Here is a 20045-nt window from a genome sequence, read left to right as displayed (position 1 = left end):
CGTGAGGTGCACAAACCAACAATTCTAAACAGTTATATCAATGGTTGGAGTTACATGTAAATAATCAGTTCATGACAAAGCAAAATAGGGTTGCATAACATAGTAATTCTTGAGTAAAGTATCATGTTGTTCGATGCACGCTTTGCAGGCAGATCAATTCCAGCTGCTGTAAGTCCCCTCCTCCTCGTCAGGACGGCGAGTTTCCTGGAGAAGAATGCTCAGCATATTAGCATTGCATTCTATATATAGGTTGATATCATGTCTTAACTATTGCAGCACGGATGTTGCAAGGGTCATAAGGCTACCACTGCTGGGGTGAAGGTGAGTGCAAGCTTGATCTCTCCGCAATATATCTCCTCCTTGATGACCTGGTGAACAGTCGGAGGAAGGCTGCCTTCCTGAAACACAGGCTCCAGGGGGACGCTGAAAGTTCAGAAATACAGGTGAACAAAAGCTAGTCAGGCTTAGAGCGACAAATCACCAACTGAAAATTCAGACAGAGGCATGGTCTTCTGAACTTCGTGCAGGAAGAACATAGATTTCAAAAGCTACTCTCCAATTTTGTACAGCTAACTAAATTGCAGAGTATTTCTTGGATACTTACGTTGCTTCACCAACGAAATCATCGTTTGTGAGATCGCTGTCCATGATCTTGAGATTGAGCTGCGGGGTATCGTCAGAGACAGTGAAAACGAAGGTCTCGTTCCATTCAGGTTCGCTTCCTGCTCCTGGTATCAGTAGAAGATTGACGATCAAACTGGGATCCTGTTGCTAAATACAAATTAATGAGAGAGAGATTCTTGTCTATGGTTAAGTACCTTTCGCCACGCTGCTTTTCTGCTCTTGGGTGCGGCATGTAAGGACCACATAGGGATCCATGTTATCTGATCGGAGATTGTACAGAAAGAATGGAACAACAAGATATGTTTTAGTAACGACAAAGATCGACCGATTGAGAATATGCTAAGAAGAATGTCTTGAGAGTACTATACTACATTAGCATCAGAAGATCGCACGCCATTGTTGTGACAGATTCATCTGCTTCCAAGCAGATAGTAAGTGCATGAAAATTCAAAGGAACTGACCATAGGTCAGTTGGCAAAGCTCAGGGTGGAGCTAGCCGGCCAGGGATCGATCCCTGGTCCCTGCATGGCCTCCAAAGATGCCGGGGATGCTTGCCCTTTTTTAAAAAAGTGCATGAAAATTCAGAAGTTCTTTTGGTTTACTTATGGGCATGGTAATGAACAGAGCTAATGTGGTAATAGCCGAACAACGATAGAACGCAAGACGTTGTTGACCATGGGGCTAGAGAGATCAACATGATGTAAGAAGTCATATGCACCCTCGATCACTGAACACCACATTTGTTCATGACATCTACTGTCCGGCTCGCGGATCTAACGACTCGCAAAGCGACAACCAACCAAGAGAGTAAGAAAGCTTTGATCTGAAGAGGAAGAGAGCTTTTACTCAGGAAATCAGTGTCCTCGAGGCCCTTGGCGCAGATGAGAAGAACCTCCAGCTTCCCGTGCACCATCTTGTCTCCTCTCCTCTCTTCCTCGATCGTCTTCTTCTTCCTCCTCTTGCAGAGAGACAGAGAGAGAGAGAGTCAGAGCCTCAAAGACACTTTCCCCCTGTCAATGTCTCCCCTACCAACTCAATTCAGACAAGTCATGGCGCGCTATGAGGCATATATAAAGAAAGTCTTTGGAGGCCATGTTGGCCCCAGCTTGGCAGCTCCATGCCTGCCACTGCCAGTCTGCATCGCACATATAGCACCGGTAATTATTGAAAGGGAAGGTGACGATTGGTTGCGACTTGCACGTCTATCTGTTTATACTTGACCAATGAGGCAGGCAATGACTTGCACATATAGTATTCTTCTGATGCAGTGAGGATCGGAGCCTCCTGTCGCTCACCTAGGTTGAGCTGGACTTAACATGCCCTGATGCTCATGCATGCACCCGATCGATGCAACATCTATATATATAAACGCATGTATAGATCAGATGGCGGGAATAACGCGAGGAAACCTCGATTACTAGCATCGTCTGGTGAGCAACTCACTGTTCATTCCATTCTATATATCCTCAAAAAGAAAAAAGAAAAAAATGAAAGAAATCATTCGTTCGCTTGTGCATTTGATTTTGCGTGTCCTCGATGCGATACGATGCTTGCGCTTTTTCTCCAACGAGTTGCGCGGCCCAGGCCCATACTGCCGAGGTGAGGAGGAAAATCGGCAAGCCACCAACGACTTTTTCTCTTCTCCTGTCGCTGCATGATTTGAAATGATTTCACGTAAAACAGTGTCACGACTCATGATTCCTCAGAAATTTCCTTCAAAAAAAGATTCCTCGGCAATTCCCACGTTTTTCCATGAGCCCATGACACGTGGGCCCATACGACAGAGCCCACCACTTGCCTTCCTCCTCCCCAACCCCGGCTCGATCCGCCCGTACGTCTCCATCGCCCTTCCCCTCCCCTCCTCGCCCCTCCTCTCCGCCACGCCACCTCCTCCCCCCACCCATCACTATCTCCGTCGCGTCCCCCGCCACCGCCGCCCGATCCCTGTGCCGTCTGCCTCGGCGCCTTCCTCTCTCCGTGCCCCGGATCGCCGGCGGGTAAGCTAACCCCTCCTTCTCTATCGTCCCATGCGCGTCTATTTTTTATTCATCCTAGAATCGCCCACCGTGCCTTGCCCCAACTCCCTACTCCACAGATATGGAACCTGGATTGCTTCGATTTTGCTCTATTTGCCAATATACTCAAGCACGACGCTTCCCTCCCCCCCCCCCTCCCCTGGGTTACTTGTAATCTGTATTGCCCCAATTGTAAGCTACGCACCTGTTAACGTGTAGATAATGCCTTGTATAGCCTGCGTGCCATGTCTCAGAATGATGCGTGACGTGCTGATGTGCTAAAGTTAATCTGAGCTGTGTGGTTTCTAGACTATCTCTGTTCAAATTCAGTGTGAAAGCTTGCAATTTTCAGAGCTGATTTGTTGCTTTGATAGGATCTTGGGTTGCCCTACGCACACATGAGGCCTTAGGTGATGACGAGCTTGCCTGAGAGGGGTGCAGCACCGCCATCTGATTCTTCGTGCCAGGGGGACACTGTAGCTGCTGTTGCCTCTTCTTCTACCTCGGAGCAGAAGGAAGATAGCATCTCGAAACAGTCCAACACCTCGATCCTATCTAGTGTTTTCACACCCCCTTTCACTATCTTTGAAGGGCAGCAGAATTCATCGCTACCGTGCGAGAAGAAGTCGCCAAAGACTACCTCGGGATCCTATGTTTGGTCGAGGATTTTGAGGAGAATCGTGTGCAGCGGCTCGATGTGGCGTCTTCTGGGCTGTAACAAGGTTCTGACCTCAAGTGATGTTTGGTTCCTTGGCAAATGCTACACGGTGTCGCCTGAGGAGTCATCCAGCGACTCAGATTCCGACAGTGGGCATGCTGCGTTTTTAGAAGATTTTTCCTCCAGGATCTGGATCACTTATCGAAAAGGTTGGGTTCTGCAGAACCATTTGTTTAGTAGAAACTAATCTCATGTACACAGATGGTGAGATATTGATATGATTTCTTTTGTCTCAGGCTTTGATGCAATATCTAACTCCAAGCTAACTAGTGATGTGAATTGGGGCTGCATGGTTAGAAGCAGCCAGATGCTGGTTGCTCAGGTGACCTTTATATATTTGAAATTATTGCTTTATTGATCGCTGCAACTGTAAGTTGTAACAGACTAACAGTATTGGCCTTCTGACAAAATTTCGCAGGCGCTCATTTTTCACCATCTTGGAAGGTCTTGGAGAAAGCCCTCACAGAAGGTGAGATACATGACTTGACTATTCTGATTTTTTAGAGGTTTCCTTATACAAAGAACAATGAGGAATTTCTGTTCAGTTATAGTAGGTGATGGAGCTATTTTAATTCTTAATGTAGTGTTGCTTATAATGACAAAATGTTCATATGCAGCCATACAACCCAGAATATATAGGGGTCTTACACCTATTTGGTGATTCTGAAGCTTGTGCTTTCTCTATTCACAATTTACTTCAAGCTGGAAGGAGTTATGGTCTGGCTGCTGGATCATGGGTGGGTCCATATGCTATGTGCCGGGCATGGCAGACCCTTATCCGCACAAATAGAGAGCAAGCTGAAGTTGTAAATGGGAAGGAGATTTTTCCCATGGCTCTTTATATAGTTTCGGGTGATGAAGATGGTGAAAGAGGTGGAGCTCCAGTTGTTTGCATTGATGTTGCTGCTCAGCTTTGCTGTGATTTCAACCAAGGACAGTCAACATGGTCACCTATTCTTTTGTTAGTTCCTCTGGTTCTTGGCCTTGACAAAATTAATCCAAGGTAATCAGCAAGTCACTAATTTCCATGCTTTGGGGGACTTCATACAGATCTATGCTTGGCTATCTGAACTTAAGGGTCATCCGAAGTTACTTTTAACTACTCCTGTGCTGCAAAACCTATAAGGACAGTGAAGTGGGGCCTGCAGACCAATGCAACTCACTTTCTATTATTTTGTAAACACAACAAATACTGTGAGATCATAATCTGACTTTGTGGGTAGTTCTACTGATGTTTATCTGAAAGTGGCAAACCAATCTAAAATCCATGGCAGCCATCAACTAGACTTGGCGGTGAATAGAGACACCCTTTGAATACTTGATGTTTCTGTTGATGGATTGATATGTGATCCAGTACTATTCTAACTGTTGCCTGTTATGGAACTTGCTATCAGGTACATCCCATTACTAAAGGAGACATTTACATTTCCTCAAAGCTTGGGAATTTTAGGTGGAAAACCTGGAACATCAACTTACATTGCTGGGGTACAGGATGATAGGGCGCTCTACCTAGATCCCCATGATGTTCAGATGGTAATACTGCATACTTATTTATATTTGTTTAGCATGTACAAACATGTTTTCTACAAATGCTGTACTTGTCTACCTTCAGACTTCAGTGAGTAAGCAATATGCTCCATAAGAAGTATAAAATTTGAACACAGTATGATCTTTCATATATGTAAATGCCATTAGATCTTTATCTAAAAACACCGATACAATTGCCATCTTTCATGTTACAACTGAGCTCCATGCTTCCATTCAAAGAAAATAGTGGCATGTATATTATGCAGCCATTCATTGGCCACTAACATTTGGTTATTTCTATTGGAGTGAAGTGCATTATGGGACCCTATAATTGTAAGGTTGTGTCTATTGGGTCCCTGAACTTGACAACTGCACATTCGGGTCAAGCATGTCCAAACTATACTTAATTGGTAATTACCGATGACATGGCATTTTAAAGCACTCTTAACTTTGTGATTATCATGTGAAATCAGCAAACAATCGATGTTTGGAATTTGGATTGCAAAAAACGAAGTTGTCATATGTAATTGGACAAGCTTTCCATCGATCTTGTTTAGCATGAGCCATGTAAGCCCGTGAACCTGTTTTGTGCATGCCCTGCTGCAAGAGCCATTTGTGAAACTAGAACTGTACTTGTGTATATTTATCATCCTTTTATTTCTGCAGTCTTTTGTTTGCTTGGAATGCCGCTTTTTATTACTACCAAAGCACATAGATAATGGACCAGTGCATTGACTGGGAAGCACGATTTCTTAGCTATAGTAGTGGGAATAATACTGGAATGTTCTCTATGTGTCAGGCAGTTAACATTGCACCGGATAACTTGGAGGCGGACACTTCCTCATACCACTGCAGGTGAGTGCACTGTTGTGAACAAAGTCTGATGAATGGAACATCGTACCCTTTCTCCTTTGCATGTCCAAATGATGAACCCTTATCTATGTATCTGCACTTGCACAGTATTGTCCGAGATTTGGCTCTAGACCAGATAGATCCATCACTGGCTATTGGTTTTTACTGCCGTGACAAAGGTGAACCGTTGTTTCTCAGACACTCGTTAGGTTATTGTTTGAGCTTACTCTAATCTTGATGTTCTGTTTACATCTTTTGTGCAGATGACTTTGATGATTTCTGTTCTCGAGCCTCTGAGTTGGTAGAGAAGGCCAATGGAGCACCACTCTTTACTGTTGTACAGTCAATTCAGCCATCGAAACAAATGTATAACGAGGATGATGGGTTGGGTTGTTCTGGCGATAGCATGGCCAACAATGACAACCTTGATGGCTCTGGCGAAGCAGGAGAAGAGGAGTGGCAGATCCTTTAAATGAGGGGGCGGGGGGGGGGGGGGGAATCGATGGCATGTCGAGTTGTAAACCTTGCATCCAACACGTTGTCTGAATTCCCTCATTTGTGTGTGAATACAGGTGATTATTAGCGATTTCAGGGTGTCATCGGATGCCAATGTCCCATAGGAGTTCAAAATGTGACGGATGGAAATCCCTTTGTAACATACATGCCCTTATGTTCATTATAATTAAATGTATTTATTCTGTATTATAATATAATTTCACACCGCCATGCTCGCTAATGACTTCCCCCATACATCTGAAAATTATGAATTGCTGGCTGGAGAATTCTACCTGCCAAATGTGTGTGGTGTGGGGATGCTACATTTGCAGTGCAAACAGCTCCCCACTGTAAAAAAAAAATCTGAAGCTTTTACAGTCGCCAGTTTTGTCTCGGAAGTGTTTGTGAAGAAAGGGACAAAGTTCGCAAGCAAGAACAAAAAGGGTTACGAAAAGAACCCAAGTTCATGGACACAGTAGAGCAGGAAGTCAGGAAGTAACCCGAAGCCAAAGAAAAGCATCCATGTCAACTGAAAGAGCAAAAGAACAGTCATCTTGCTCATCAGACATCACGCAATATGGCCTGAATTGATATGGTGGCCGCAGCATCGGTGCGCTGTCCAACTTCCCCTGTTTAAAACTGGGAGCTGCACGTCACTCTCTCGGCATCTCGAAACATCACTCCGCTGGCTCCACTAACAAGTAGAAGCAACGTTCCGAGTGCACAACGTCGAGCTGCTCGTCCAGCATGTTTCTGTACACCAGCCCGGAGCCGTCGTCCACGACGCCGGCCGTTGACATCGGGGACGTTGACATCGTCGTGGCTGAGACCGGGTGGCCGTCGGCTGGGGAGGACTGGGAGGTCGGCGTGGGCGCGGACCTCACCGGGGCTACAACAAGAACGCCATCCGGCACCTCGGGTAGTCGGGTCTGGCGTGGGCAACTTCGAGGTGTCTATCTTCTCCCTCTTCGAGGTGTACCTCAAACCCGGGCCGGTGTCAGAGGAACTTCGGCCTGTTTCGCGCCGACATGACGCCGGTCTACGACGTCGCCACGTCGGCATCATCACTGCTCCGGTGGCGGCGGACGACATGGTGCTGCAGGAGAACATAGACTTTGTGTGCGGGCAAGAGGGCATCGGCTGCGGAGCGATTCGGCCAGGCGGCATCTGCTACGAGCCGGACACCGTGCATGGCCACGCGGCGTACGCCATGAACCTTTCTTTCAATCCAATGGCCAGCATACATTCGATTGCGACTTTGGCCAGACCGGAGTTGTTACTACTGCCGATCCGAGTAAGATTTTTTATTTTTTATCTAAGCTTAATAGATCATATGATCTTCAGATGAAATATTTTTTAAACTAACTGTTGCCACATATGCATGAGCAACTAGATATATCTTCACACGTGGCATTTTTTATGGCAGGTTATGGAGGCTGCAAATTCATCTTTAAATGGACCGATCACGTAAGAAGCTTAATTTTTTGTTAATGTCAGCAAAATTTCAAAAAGGTCGCAGAATGTTCCGTTTGTCCTTAGTATAGTATAGACAAAGCTATATACGAGAGGAATACTAGAGCAATTTTTTTAGATGGAACAGTAATTCCATTAACGACGATATTGTTAAATCGCTAGCAACAAGTCCTGAATACAATCAGGTAAACTGACCAAAATAGGCTCAGCTTATGCAGGACACACACCCGAGGCTGCTAACTCATGTGCTTCCTTATTACAATCTCTAGAATTATATTGAAAACAAGAATTAAGAAAGTGTCCTTGCTATAAGCTCTCAACTTCACACACCACACCTCCTGACGACGAGCGATCAAATGTTGATGAAAGTACTGTTAGAACATGTGATGTTCATCTTCAACAATCTGATGACCGCACTACCGAGAGTAGAAGGGAGAGAGGGGGGAGATGGATTGGTTCATACCTGAGACTCCAGTGGTTGGAGTAAGGTTGCTAGAACCCGCCATCTCTGCTTCGTCGGTGGAGCTCTGCGCTAGGGCAGCGACGGTCGGGGCAGAAGGGCTCGCCGGCGTCCGACGATGGTGACGTAGGCGCACGTAGTCCAGGGCGTGACGCAGAGGGCCAGGTGGAGCTTCCCGTCGGCACAGCGCCCCCTCCTCTAGATCGGTTAGGGTTTAGGTGTCGGTGGGGTGACTAGCGGCGCGGTGAACCTCGTACCGAGCGCCCCGGCCCCCACCTCTTTTTATAGCGCTGGCGACGGGGGCCCACCAGCCATAATGGGCTGGACGCCCCTGATCAGGGCGCGGGTCAAGGTTCTAATTAAGCCGTTGGGCTTAATTAGTGAGAGATCAGTCTAACATTCTCCCCCTTGATCTCACTCTACACTTTTACTTTTAAACTTTTACTTTTATCCCATTCCATCACAGATAGTTGCATAGAGCATACTTCATCGTCACGGTCAATCGCCGATAGATTTGGTAGCTACAAGCACGTCTCTGTTTTGAAACAGATTCTTTGACTTTTGGGCCCTAGAAGTCCAGGAATCACAGGCTATCCCTTAACCCCATGCCGGCTACATGTTCCTTGAACACGTTGGGTGGTAAGCCTTTCGTTAGCGGATCCGCGAGCATCCTTGCTGTACTTATATGCTCGAGACTTATGATTTGATCCCGGACTTTATCCTTCACAACGTAATACTTTATGTCAATGTGTTTGGCAGCACCACTTGACTTATTGTTGTGAGCGTACTGTACTGCCGGATAATTATCGCAGTATAACTTTAGTGGTCTATAGATGTCGTCAACCACCTTTAAACCGGGTACGAACTTCTTTAGCCAGTTCACCTGCCCCGTTGCCTCGTAACATGCTACAAACTCGGCATACATTGTGGACGATGTAGTGACGGTTTGTTTGGAGCTTTTCCATGATATTGCTCCTCCTGCGAGAGTAAACACGTACCCTGACGTGGACTTTCTATCATCTCCCGCATAATCAGAATCCGAGTACCCTACTATGTGCAAGGAATCTGATTTTCTGTACGTTAGCATGAGGCCTTTTGTGCCTTGCAAATAACGCAAGACCTTCTTTACCAATTTCCAGTGTTCTGGTCCTGGATTACTTTGAAATCTGCCAAGTAACCCGGTGACAAAAGCTATGTCAGGGCGTGTACAAACTTGCGCATACTGTAAGCTCCCGACAGCTGAAGCATATGGTACCACTTTCATTTGATCGATCTCGTATTGATTCTTTGGGCATTGAAAATCCCCATATCTATCGCCGTTGACTATGGGTGCAGGTGAGGCACTACACTTATGCATACTGAACTTTTTCAAGACCTTTTCTATGTATGCCTTTTGTGACAGTCCTAATACCCCTTTGCTTCTATCTCGGTGTATCTCAATTCCCAGAACATATGCAGCTTCACCGAGATCTTTCATATCAAAGTTCGAGGACAAGAACTTCTTTGTTTCTTTCATTAGGCTGACATCACTACTCGCAAGCAAGATGTCATCCACATATAAGATCAGAAAGATATACTTTCCACTTTTAAACTTTGAATATACACAATTGTCCTCTACATTTTCTTTGAACCCAAACTGTCTTATTGTCTTATCAAACTTCAAGTACCACTGCCTTGAAGCCTGTTTCAACCCATAAATGGATTTCTTTAAGCGGCATCCCAGACGTTCTTTTCCTTTTACGACAAAGCCTTTCGGTTGTGCCATATAGACACTCTCGTCTAAATCCCCGTTAAGGAATGCTGTCTTTACATCCATTTGATGCAAGTCTAAATCATAGTGGGCTACCAGCGCCATTATGATTCTGAAGGAATCTTTACATGAGACTGGAGAAAAGGTCTCATTGTAATCAATCCCTTCTCTTTGCGTAAAGCCTTTTGCCACAAGTCGCGCTTTATACTTTTCTATATTCCCTTGGGAGTCATATTTTATTTTGTAGACCCATTTGCAGCCCACTGTTTTGGCTCCTTTAGGAATTACCTCTAAGTCCCAAACCTCGTTGGCACTCATTGATCTTATCTCATCTTCCATGGCCTCAAGCCACTTGGATGAGTGTTCGCTTCTCATGGCTTCTTCAAACGAGGTAGGATCACCTTCCATTTGAAACTCTTCAATGTTATACACTTTATAATCGTCAGGGATAGCTGATCTTCTCACTCTTTGAGACCTTCTAGGAGCCTCTACATTTGGAACATTTTCAAGTTGAGGCTGTTGTTGCTCCCCTTGATCTGTGGCAATAGCTTCCATGGGTTCCTGAAGCACAGGTTCCACATCTTCATTCGTTGTTGCCACAGGAGGGACAACCACAGGTGCTTGCATCACAGTGTCTTCCACTGTCGGTGCAGCTACAACGGGTAGTGAGAAGAATGGCTCATGAGTCAACGGAGTGGGCACATATTCCCGCTTCTCCTCAAGGTCAAACTCTCGAGCTACCACGCTCCCCCTCATCATCTCATCTTCTAGGAAGATTGCGTGTCTCGTTTCCACAAACTTTGTATGTCTATCAGGGCAGTAGAAACGATAACCTTTCGATCTTTCAGGATAGCCAATGAAATGGCAACTAACTGTTTTGGGATCTAGCTTCCCAATGTTTGGGTTAAACACCTTGGCCTCAGCTGGGCTCCCCCACACACGTAAATGCTTTAGTGAGGGTACTCTCCCTGTCCACAACTCATACGGTGTCTTGGGCACCGATTTACTTGGTACTCTATTGAGAATATGGATTGCTGTCTTTAATGCTTCTATCCATAGACCCAATGGTAGGGATGAGTAACTCATCATACTACGCACCATATCCATCAGGGTACGGTTACGCCTTTCAGCTACTCCATTTTGCTGAGGCTCGCCCGGTGTCGAATACTGGGCTACTATTCCATTTTCTTGTAAGAACCTTGCAAAAGGTCCAGGAATCTGTCCATACGGGGTATGACGGCCGTAGTACTCCCCTCCACGGTCAGATCTGACTATCTTAATCTTTAAACTGTGTTGGTTCTCAACTTCTGCTTTGAATATCTTAAATTTATCCAATGCTTCTGTTCTTTCTTTAATTGGATAAATATAGCCAAAACGGGAGTAATCATCTGTGAATGTTATGAACGAGTCAAAACCATCCACACTTTTCACAGGAAATGGACCACATATGTCTGTGTGGATTATTTCTAATATTCCTGTGCTTCGTTTGGCATTTTTCTTAATTTTCTTTACATATTTTCCTTTTATGCAATCTCTGCATTGCTCTAAGTCTGCGAACTCTAATGGAGGAAGAATATCATTCTTTACTAGTCTCTCTATTCTCCCCCTCGAAATATGGCCTAAACGACAGTGCCATAATTTCGACGACGCATCTTGAGTTCGCTTTCGTTTTCTGTTTACATCCGCAGACGAGGATACGTTTTCACTATCACATATAACATTTACTTCATCACGTAGTGATAACAAATATAACTCATTTTGTAAGATAGCAATCCCAACACATGCATTATTGAATGTTATCTTACATTTGCCATTTCCAAAATGGCAATCATATCCATCATTGTCCAAACATGAAACACTAATCAAATTCCTCTGTAAAGAGGGAACATAAAGCACATCTCTAAGAATTAATGTGAATCCATCAGCAAGCTCCAGAGGAAGGTCGCCAATGGCTTCAACATCTGCTTGGACTCCATTTGCGACTTTAACGTGTCTTTCGCTTCTTTACGTAGTCCTCGTCGAACGGAATCCCTGTAATGAGTTTGCAACATGAACAGTTGCTCCTGAGTCAATCCACCATGTAGATTTCGAATAACTCACATACAGGATTTCATTTATGAACGTAATAATGTTCTCACCTTTCTTTGCCATTATCATTTTCAAGAATTCGGGACAGTCTTTCTTGTAATGCCCCGTCTTCTTGCAATGAAGACACTGATCTTTCTCCACTGTGAATTTCTTTTGTTGATGCTGCATGGGGCCTTTGCCCTTGCCCTTTGGAGAGTTGGCATCGAAATTCTTTTTCTTGTTATTCTCTTTCACATAGTTGATGAACCACCATGTGAAGCTTTTATCCTTTCCTCTTCTTGCACACACATAGCAATGAGCTTCTCTAAATCCCACTTCTCGGGCTGTATGTTGTAGTTTACAACAAATGTATCAAACTCTTTTGGCAAAGAAGCAAAAATCAAATGGATAAGGAACTCATCCTTTAGAGCCAGATCCATTGGTTTGAGCTTGGATGCCAAGTTGCTCATCCTCAGTATGTGCTCTCTTATGCCACTGCCTCCACCTGAGTATCTTTCTGTTACCAGCTGCTTTATCAGCTGGGTAGCATAAGTCTTTGAAGAGCCAGTAAACTGACTCTTTATTCTGTTCAGGTACTCAGTGACAGTGTCACACTCTGAGATCGAACCCACAATAGCAGGCTCAATCGTGTTCTTTATCACTGCCAAACATTTCTTGTTGGCAGTGACCCACTTCCTATGCTCAAGGTCATAGGCCATCTTTTGGGATTGATAATCCCTATCTCTGGTTGCCCAAGCGGCATCAGCCTCGTTTGTCTCCCTCACCGGTGCCACAGGATCTGTAGGACACGGTGTGGTGACTACCCAATCAACCTCAGCCAAGATGAAGGCTAGGTCGATCTTCTTTTTCCACTCTGAATAGTTGTCACCTTTCAGAGTTGGAATCTCATTGATACAACCCATCAAGTTGTACCCTCCTGAAAATACAATTCAAATAATGTGAGAACATGAAATGACACCACAATTGCATGCCTTGATTGCAACGTTGGTTAAAATCAAAACATACAACTGTTCCCTGCACTAATTCTATATCACCGTTGGGCAAAATAGAATTAATACATGAGATTATACATTAATATTATTATAATATTGCTATTAATCAACGTTGGTCAGAATAATAACAAAATTATAATAATCATCATTTTCATTTCCAGAATTAAATTCTCCCGTTGGTTTGAATTTAATAATGAAAATACGCAGCGGAAAACAATTTTAAATACTTTATACTATTTTTCCAGAATTATTTCTAGACTTTATAATTTTCTGGGCAAAATTATCGTTGGATAATTTTTTTTTTTGCATAAAAATCACACCAATAATTCAATTTAAATACTTTCTGGAAAATGCTAAACAGTATAGATACTTTTATACTGTTGAAAACGCCATTTCGGCCTTGACAGCCCATCCATTTCACTTTCGGCCCGTTACTGTTGGGCCCAGCCGGAGATTTGGCCCGCTAGCGGCCCGCGGCGGACGCGCCCGCGACGGCCGACGCGCGCCCAGGCCGCAACCTGGGCCTGGGTCGCCAATTCGGCCCATCAGCGCGCCCCCCCGCCCGCCCGCGTCGATCTCAACCATTCATTTTGATCGGACGGCGCAGCGGCGATCTCGGCCGAACAAAACCCGACGTCGCCGCGCCCCTCGCCCTAACCCTAACCTATTCAATCTCCTCTCTCTCTCTCGCGAGACCGAGCGGCGACACGGTGGCCGGGGCGCTCCGCGGCGACCGGCGCCGGAGAGGAGAGACGGTGCCGCCGCGAGGCTCCTCGCCGGCGTGCGCGCTCCCCTAGGGGTGAGCGCGCCGCCGTCGAGTGGCTTCACGGTGGTGCCTGACCCCTTGAGCCCGCGGAGGAGGCGCTCGGGGCTCGGCTCTGTGCCGCACGCCGTCGAGCGGCGGTGCGAGTTCTCTGCCGCCCACGGCGGTGATCTACGGCCAGAAGAGGTGAGAGATCCCCCCCCTGAGTCGAAGATGAACTGTTAGGGTTAGGGTTTGGTTGTGGGCTCTGATGCCATTGTTAGAACATGTGATGTTCATCTTCAACAATCTGATGACCGCACTACCGAGAGTAGAAGGGAGAGAGGGGGGAGATGGATTGGTTCATACCTGAGACTCCAGTGGTTGGAGTAAGGTTGCTAGAACCCGCCATCTCTGCTTCGTCGGTGGAGCTCTGCGCTAGGGCAGCGACGGTCGGGGCAGAAGGGCTCGCCGGCGTCCGACGATGGTGACGTAGGCGCACGTAGTCCAGGGCGTGACGCAGAGGGCCAGGTGGAGCTTCCCGTCGGCACAGCGCCCCCTCCTCTAGATCGGTTAGGGTTTAGGTGTCGGTGGGGTGACTAGCGGCGCGGTGAACCTCGTACCGAGCGCCCCGGCCCCCACCTCTTTTTATAGCGCTGGCGACGGGGGCCCACCAGCCATAATGGACTGGACGCCCCCGATCAGGGCGCGGGTCAAGGTTCTAATTAAGCCGTTGGGCTTAATTAGTGAGAGATCAGTCTAACAAGTACCGCCTGTTTAACCATCAAAGCATTAGTTTCCACCACAATATTTCCTGTACCCAGCTCAATTGCAGCCTTGAGTCCATAAATAATCGTCATCACCTCAGCTTAACTGGAACAACTTAATAGAATACAGTGGAAGGCCCTTTTTGTAGCAACAATTAATGCACACAAAACAAAAACTATTCCACAAGATGATTATGCCTTTTTCTTCGGAATTAATACGATAATGCAACCTAAAAATCTTGAAGCTATCTTGTACGAAATCAGGCTCGTGGTACATGCTTTTCCTAATATTGTTTTTGGGCTAAAACCAACACGTGTAGCAGCAGCAGTTGTAGCGCCAGATGCATTTGTTTCATGAGCATTGTTGTTGTTGTAGGAAGTTAGAATATCTCTCCTGTTCGTCTCTTCAAAGCTTCCTTCTAGGGCATGCGCAGGAGAGATGACTGTGAAGCTTAATGTAGTAAGTATAAAGAACAATCCTTTTAAGCAGGCGGTGATTTTTCTAAGTTCTCCGGAGTCCTCGCCTGCAGAAAATCACCCAAATGAGACCAGGACCAGGTGACGAATATAGAAGAAGAAGAACAGTTGTCAGTGCGAATTGCAAAATAGAGGGGAACTGTACCGACGAACTAAGATGCAATTACTGCTAGTTGACTAGAAACTAAGAAAAAGATAGACCAAGGTATACATGTACCTCGAGTAGTCACGTGGACTCCTCTGATCCGTCGATCAGCTTCCAAGTTGCTTGGCTCTGTCTCCGGTTCTCCCTCTTCGAATCTTTTTGAGTAAATTTATAAAACTATAACTATTTATATTATTATAATACAGATCTACAATTTTACAATATATCTTATAAAACTATAACTATTTCAATTCTTGGTACTAAGAAGCTAGAATTTTTTGACGTGGTTCTAGCCATCAACCGCACAAGTAACCACACATGTATCAAAAAGTTGTAGTTTCTTGTTATTAAGGATAAAAATAGTTATAGTTTTATGAAATAAACTTTAAAGTTGCAATTCTGTGTTATAATGATATAAATAATTATAGTTTTATAAAATTTATTTCATCTTTTTTAATTGGTATCGCATACTTGTTACCACCAAATACAGTCCAATTAAATCTTATCTTCCATTTTTTCTACTGTTAGTAAGTGTTAGTCTACGGAACTACCTCTTATGGTGATAGAGATGTACGTAAGAGTACGATTATATCCATCATTAAAATTTAAATTCTGATAACTACAATTATATATATGTAAGTGTTTTTAACATATTATGAGTGAGGTGCACGCGCATAGTGATGTGTCTGAGTGTGCAGGCGCGTCACTTGTAATGGAAAAAAAAACAGATTAAGTGTTGTTCTCTACTGTTGTTATTTACAGTCCAGTAATCCCGACGTTCTGTACAGGAACACAAAGTACGAGCCATTTAGCATTTTGGTCCTTACCATTTTCCTTTTTTTAACTTTCTCCTCCTTCCTCTTTCCCCACCCCCAACTCCAAGTCACCGCCGCATCTAGGTTACCACCACGCCGGTGTCCACCATGGCCGGGGACTGGCAGGACCTCGCCCAAGCGTCGGCCATCGGCCTCCTCTTCGCCTTCCTGGTCGCCAAGCTCATATCTATCGTCATCGCCTTCAAGGAGGACAACCTCCGCATCACGCGCTCTCCTCCCGCTTCCCCCACCGCCGCCTCCTCCCGTTCCCCTGCGCGCCCGGCCACCCCAGCCCCCGGAGCCCCTGAACCTCCCTCACGCGACGTCCACAGCGACGAGTCCAGCGACGACAGCGACTGGGAGGGCGTGGAGAGCACGGAGCTCGACGAGGAGTTCAGCGCCGCTTCCGCCTTCGTCGCGGCCTCCGCCGCCTCCGATACCAGCGTCCCCGAAGAGGCGCAGCTGCGGCTCTACGGGCTCTACAAGATCGCCACCGAGGGGCCCTGCACCGCGCCGCAGCCGTCCGCCCTCAAGCTCAAGGCCCGTGCCAAGTGGTAGGTTCCATCCCTTGTATTGCTGAATTATGCGGTTTTAGTTCGAATTCCTTGTAAATTCGTTGTGTTGACTTGTTTAGCTTAAATTTGGTTCGATAGACTTAAATTTCGTGGCACATAGAAGTAAATATCATGTGACGCTTCCATCCCATGCACAATTTAGTCCTACTTGTTACGGATTGAGCCTGTTTCTGCACTGCTTATTCGTGCCAATGTTGCCTGACCACTAAATTACTTCGATTCAGTGTTCGTGCTGTGTGACCAAGAGTGTCACTGGTCATCGTGCTGCATGGCTATGCACTGCTTAGATTTTTCATGTCGCACATGTCCTTCAGCTTTGTACTTCTTTCAAATATTGGCACTAGAACTCATATGTTTACTGTTTGCAACTAGTATTAACAGCATACTACTCTTGTTAGCTTTTTTGCTATCTGCCTGTGCTTGTGAATTGTAAGCGTCGGTTTAAGAAGTATCCTAAAATGAGTTGAGCCCTGTTGGTATGGATGCTATCGGTTGAGCTTGTTTATGCTATGTTTGTTTGTGCCAGTGTTGCCTATATGTGGGTACTTGATTCAAATTTCTTGTACATTCGGTGCGTCTATTTAGCTAGAGTTTTAGTGTTAAAATTCTTAAATTGATGGTGCATATGAAGTGAATTGCTTGCATGATTGAGTACTTTTGATTCAATATTTGTGTTATGGATTCTAATCTTTCTGTTACAGATGCTACCTTGAGCCTGTTTCAGCATTGTTTATTTGTGCTAGCGTTACATAAGTGGTAAAGTAGTTTTGATTCAATATTTGTGCTGTGCCCAAGAGTGTGACAAGTCATCATGCTGCATGGCTATGCAGTTCTTAGATTTTTAATGTTGAAGATATCCTTCAGTGTTTTTTCCAAGAGTGTGATCGGTCATCATTCTGCATAGCTATGCTGTGCTTAAATTTCAGTCTATGTAGTGGTTGAGTGGAACAAATTCTGGACGTCAGTGCCATGAGCCGAATAAGTCAATAAGCAGTGGCACGGACCGAAACCGTAATTGAAGTAGTGTTATTAACCAAAATTTTCCGTTCCCAAATGTTAGCAGTTGAACGCAGATTTCTATTATTTGCAGCTAGCTTATATTAGTAGCATTGTACTCTTGTTAGCTTTTGCTCTCTGCATGTGCTTTTTGATTTGGAAAGTTCAATCCAGTTTAACATTTATCCTTGTATGATCTGAATATCCCAGGAATGCTTGGCATAAGTTGGGTGCTATGCCTACAGAAGAAGCCATGCTGGAGTACATCACAATTGTTAACGAGCTATTCCCAAACTGGGCTGTCGGTTCAAGCACAGTAAGTTTTGTATGTCCTTATTGACCACACGTTTGCTGCAATTTGTACAGGAATCCTCATCACTGTGTTGGTTTATTTATGACATAATTGCAGAAAAGGAAAGATGAACATAGCATAGCTTCTGCTTCAGGTTCTAAGGGGCCGATGGGACCTGTATTTAGCAGTTTGATGTATGAGGAGGAAGACCAAGGAAATGAATCGTAAGTGTGTTTACATCATGGATGTCTTCTACAGTTGTTGTCATGTGTTAACTTTACCTTGGTGGATTTGGACTCAAGTACTCTTTCTTTTGTTGACTGACAAGTCGTAGGAAGTAAAATCGCTTGCTGATTGTTTTGTGCAGTACAGCTATCCAGCCATCTAATAGTTTACCTGTGACTACTGTATCTAAAATTAGAACAAACTTAATTGTATATGTAGAGAACTTGGTGACATTCATGTTTCAGCGAGGGAAGGAGCAACTGATGACATAGTAAAGCATCTGGTTGCTGGTGTGGATGTCAACATGAGAGGTTTGTGTTTGTAAACTATGAACTGTCTCATGCTTATGCTCTCTTTATATGCATAACTCATTCAAACTTAGTTTGGTGTATGATGGTTTCAGACAGTGAAGGGAGAACTCCGCTGCACTGGGCTGCTGACCGTGGCCATCTAAAGGCTGTTGAAATTCTTGCAAATGCAAATGCAGATCTGAATGCTAAGGTAATTTGGAACTATTTATATGCTTATTACATTCTAGAATTCATGGCTGATATATTTGATGAGTAATTACGGAGCAATAGGAGCTAGTCATATAGCTGAATTAAGTGTTTTTGTCTGGTTTGCATCTTAAACGACTCTAAATAGGAAAAATGTTGGGTATCAAACTATGTTCATTCTGACCCTGGATTGCTGTCAGTTAGATCAGCCTGCCGTAGCATCATAGAGCTGTGGAGCACAGTACCTCTTTTGAGGTATTTAAGTGTATGAGCCTACTGAATTGAACTGAACTGGACGTCTGTTTCTGGCATGTTCAGGACAATGAAGGACAAACGGCACTTCACTATGCTGTCCTTTGTGAAAGAGAAGACATTGCTGAACTGCTTGTCAAGCATCATGCTGATCTTCAGATCAAGGATGAGGATGGGAGCACACCCCAAGACTTGTGCCCTTCGAGTTGGTCTTTTATGAACCAGTCAAACTGACAACACGGATGCACCGGACATTTGTTGACCGTCTGCTGCCCAAGAACACGCTGCACTATATTTGCTGTATCTTAAATTCTTAGCGCACTTGCTCGCGTGTTTTTTATCTGGAGTCTTGTATGAAGCTTGGGAAATCAGATGAGTTGTTTTATCGACCTCATCTTTAAAGTTGTCAGAGCTCAAGTTATTGCAGTGTTAGTGCTGAGAGATACTTGTATCGCTTTACACAGAAGAATTATACTAGTGGATTTGTGTTGAATACCAATGGTCTCTTAGTGAAAGAAGTTCCATACCGTACATGTTCCATCAGGTTTTTTTGCACTTCATATATTTATCGAACATGCAGTTTCCTTTATACTGGTCCTTCATGCTTTGGAAGGCGCACGAGCGTACTGGTCCTTCAACCAGTGCACTGTATGATATAGCGAAGTGAAACACGAATCAGACAATGTCTGGCTCTGGACATTAGTTAGACTAAGTGCACTGAATAGGATACAGCAAGAAGAAACACAAAACAATTTATGGCTCGTCTGGACATTAGCAGAATACGTATTTTAAAGTCTACTAGCGGTACTAAACTAAGAACAAAATTTGGGTGTATGTTAGATGCTTCTTTGTTTTAAAACAGCATGTCGGAAAGCACGACAATATGTTTCACTTTTCTGAACATTTTGTTGTTCCAAAGAACAACACATAGGTAGCGGGTGTTATACCTTTTATACTGAGTGAACTAGAGTAGGGGAGACCAGAAGACATGAGTAGTAAGAGAAACTGAGTAAACAAATGGAAGAAGGGATGTCTCGCCTTCTTTATTAAGAGGATGTTTATGTCTAATTATATAAAAAAGATAGACTGATTGATACAAGTTGATTTACTGCTACAATGGATGAAAGAAAGAGTGGATAGTTTAATAGTTGATTCCGTAGCCCTTTCGGAAAATTTTGAAAATGTCTCCTTTCAATTAGCGACTACAAAATATATCAAAAAATATTACGATATTTAGATTAATTGAATCTATCCTAGGCTCTTATATA

General features: G+C 44.5%; 4 protein-coding genes across 5 annotated transcripts; 2 read left to right on the top strand and 2 right to left on the bottom strand.

Annotated features, from left to right (window-relative positions):
• Nucleotides 1–7: 7 nt before the first annotated feature.
• On the bottom strand, nucleotides 8–1679 carry LOC133887717 (16 kDa phloem protein 2-like). 2 transcript variants are annotated; one of them, XM_062327685.1, is made up of 5 exons: nucleotides 1471–1679; nucleotides 819–884; nucleotides 605–728; nucleotides 306–423; nucleotides 8–204 (listed from the first exon to the last, which is right to left on the bottom strand). In XM_062327685.1, exons 1-5 carry the CDS (start codon nucleotides 1535–1537, stop codon nucleotides 154–156), a joined length of 426 nt encoding a protein of 141 aa, XP_062183669.1. In that variant the 5' UTR covers nucleotides 1538–1679; the 3' UTR covers nucleotides 8–153. The 2 variants fall into 2 exon arrangements, with proteins under 2 accessions (XP_062183669.1, XP_062183670.1); XM_062327686.1 differs by having other exon boundaries at nucleotides 309–423.
• Nucleotides 1680–2434: 755 nt separating this feature from the next.
• LOC133888659 (cysteine protease ATG4B-like) lies at nucleotides 2435–6472 on the top strand. Its single transcript, XM_062328984.1, has 9 exons — nucleotides 2435–2621; nucleotides 3014–3506; nucleotides 3594–3679; nucleotides 3776–3826; nucleotides 3975–4360; nucleotides 4752–4890; nucleotides 5684–5739; nucleotides 5845–5915; nucleotides 6000–6472. The coding sequence occupies exons 2-9, from the start codon at nucleotides 3053–3055 to the stop codon at nucleotides 6206–6208; spliced, it is 1452 nt and encodes a 483-aa protein (XP_062184968.1). The 5' UTR covers nucleotides 2435–2621; nucleotides 3014–3052; the 3' UTR covers nucleotides 6209–6472.
• Nucleotides 6473–12238: 5766 nt separating this feature from the next.
• Nucleotides 12239–14402, bottom strand: LOC133889632 (uncharacterized; the record flags this gene model as incomplete). Its single annotated transcript, XM_062330079.1, has 2 exons — nucleotides 14106–14402; nucleotides 12239–12918 (listed from the first exon to the last, which is right to left on the bottom strand). Coding segments are annotated over exons 1-2 (723 nt in total), but the record flags the coding sequence as incomplete, so codon positions are not given.
• A 1528-nt stretch (nucleotides 14403–15930) lies between these two features.
• LOC133889162 (acyl-CoA-binding domain-containing protein 4-like) lies at nucleotides 15931–19320 on the top strand. The gene is made up of 6 exons (XM_062329632.1): nucleotides 15931–16494; nucleotides 17722–17827; nucleotides 17921–18027; nucleotides 18248–18339; nucleotides 18432–18529; nucleotides 18844–19320. The coding sequence occupies exons 1-6, from the start codon at nucleotides 16049–16051 to the stop codon at nucleotides 19009–19011; spliced, it is 1017 nt and encodes a 338-aa protein (XP_062185616.1). The 5' UTR covers nucleotides 15931–16048; the 3' UTR covers nucleotides 19012–19320.
• The last annotated feature ends 725 nt before the right edge of the window (nucleotides 19321–20045 follow it).

This window comes from Phragmites australis, chromosome 13 (genome assembly GCF_958298935.1).
Source record: "Phragmites australis chromosome 13, lpPhrAust1.1, whole genome shotgun sequence".
Taxonomy (NCBI): domain Eukaryota; kingdom Viridiplantae; phylum Streptophyta; class Magnoliopsida; order Poales; family Poaceae; genus Phragmites; species Phragmites australis.
The sequence above is the reverse complement of the archived record's forward strand: the minus strand, read 5'-3'. Positions and strand labels throughout refer to the sequence as shown.

What these genes read in the sequence shown, in the direction of transcription:
- LOC133887717 (XM_062327685.1), bottom strand. Translation starts at nt 1,537, where the DNA reads ATGGTGCACGGGAAGCTGGAGGTTCTTCTCATCTGCGCCAAGGGCCTC. An exon ending in CGAGGACACTGATTTCCTGA is followed by an intron (nt 885 to 1,470) that starts GTAAAAGCTCTC and finishes ATCTCCGATCAG; the next exon opens with ATAACATGGATCCCTATGTG. An exon ending in TCACCTTCACCCCAGCAGTG is followed by an intron (nt 205 to 305) that starts GTAGCCTTATGA and finishes ATTCTTCTCCAG; the next exon opens with GAAACTCGCCGTCCTGACGA.
- LOC133888659 (XM_062328984.1), top strand. Translation starts at nt 3,053, where the DNA reads ATGACGAGCTTGCCTGAGAGGGGTGCAGCACCGCCATCTGATTCTTCG. An exon ending in GCCAGATGCTGGTTGCTCAG is followed by an intron (nt 3,680 to 3,775) that starts GTGACCTTTATA and finishes AAAATTTCGCAG; the next exon opens with GCGCTCATTTTTCACCATCT. An exon ending in ACTTCCTCATACCACTGCAG is followed by an intron (nt 5,740 to 5,844) that starts GTGAGTGCACTG and finishes GCACTTGCACAG; the next exon opens with TATTGTCCGAGATTTGGCTC.
- LOC133889162 (XM_062329632.1), top strand. Translation starts at nt 16,049, where the DNA reads ATGGCCGGGGACTGGCAGGACCTCGCCCAAGCGTCGGCCATCGGCCTC. An exon ending in CTCAAGGCCCGTGCCAAGTG is followed by an intron (nt 16,495 to 17,721) that starts GTAGGTTCCATC and finishes TGAATATCCCAG; the next exon opens with GAATGCTTGGCATAAGTTGG. An exon ending in TGTGGATGTCAACATGAGAG is followed by an intron (nt 18,340 to 18,431) that starts GTTTGTGTTTGT and finishes TGATGGTTTCAG; the next exon opens with ACAGTGAAGGGAGAACTCCG.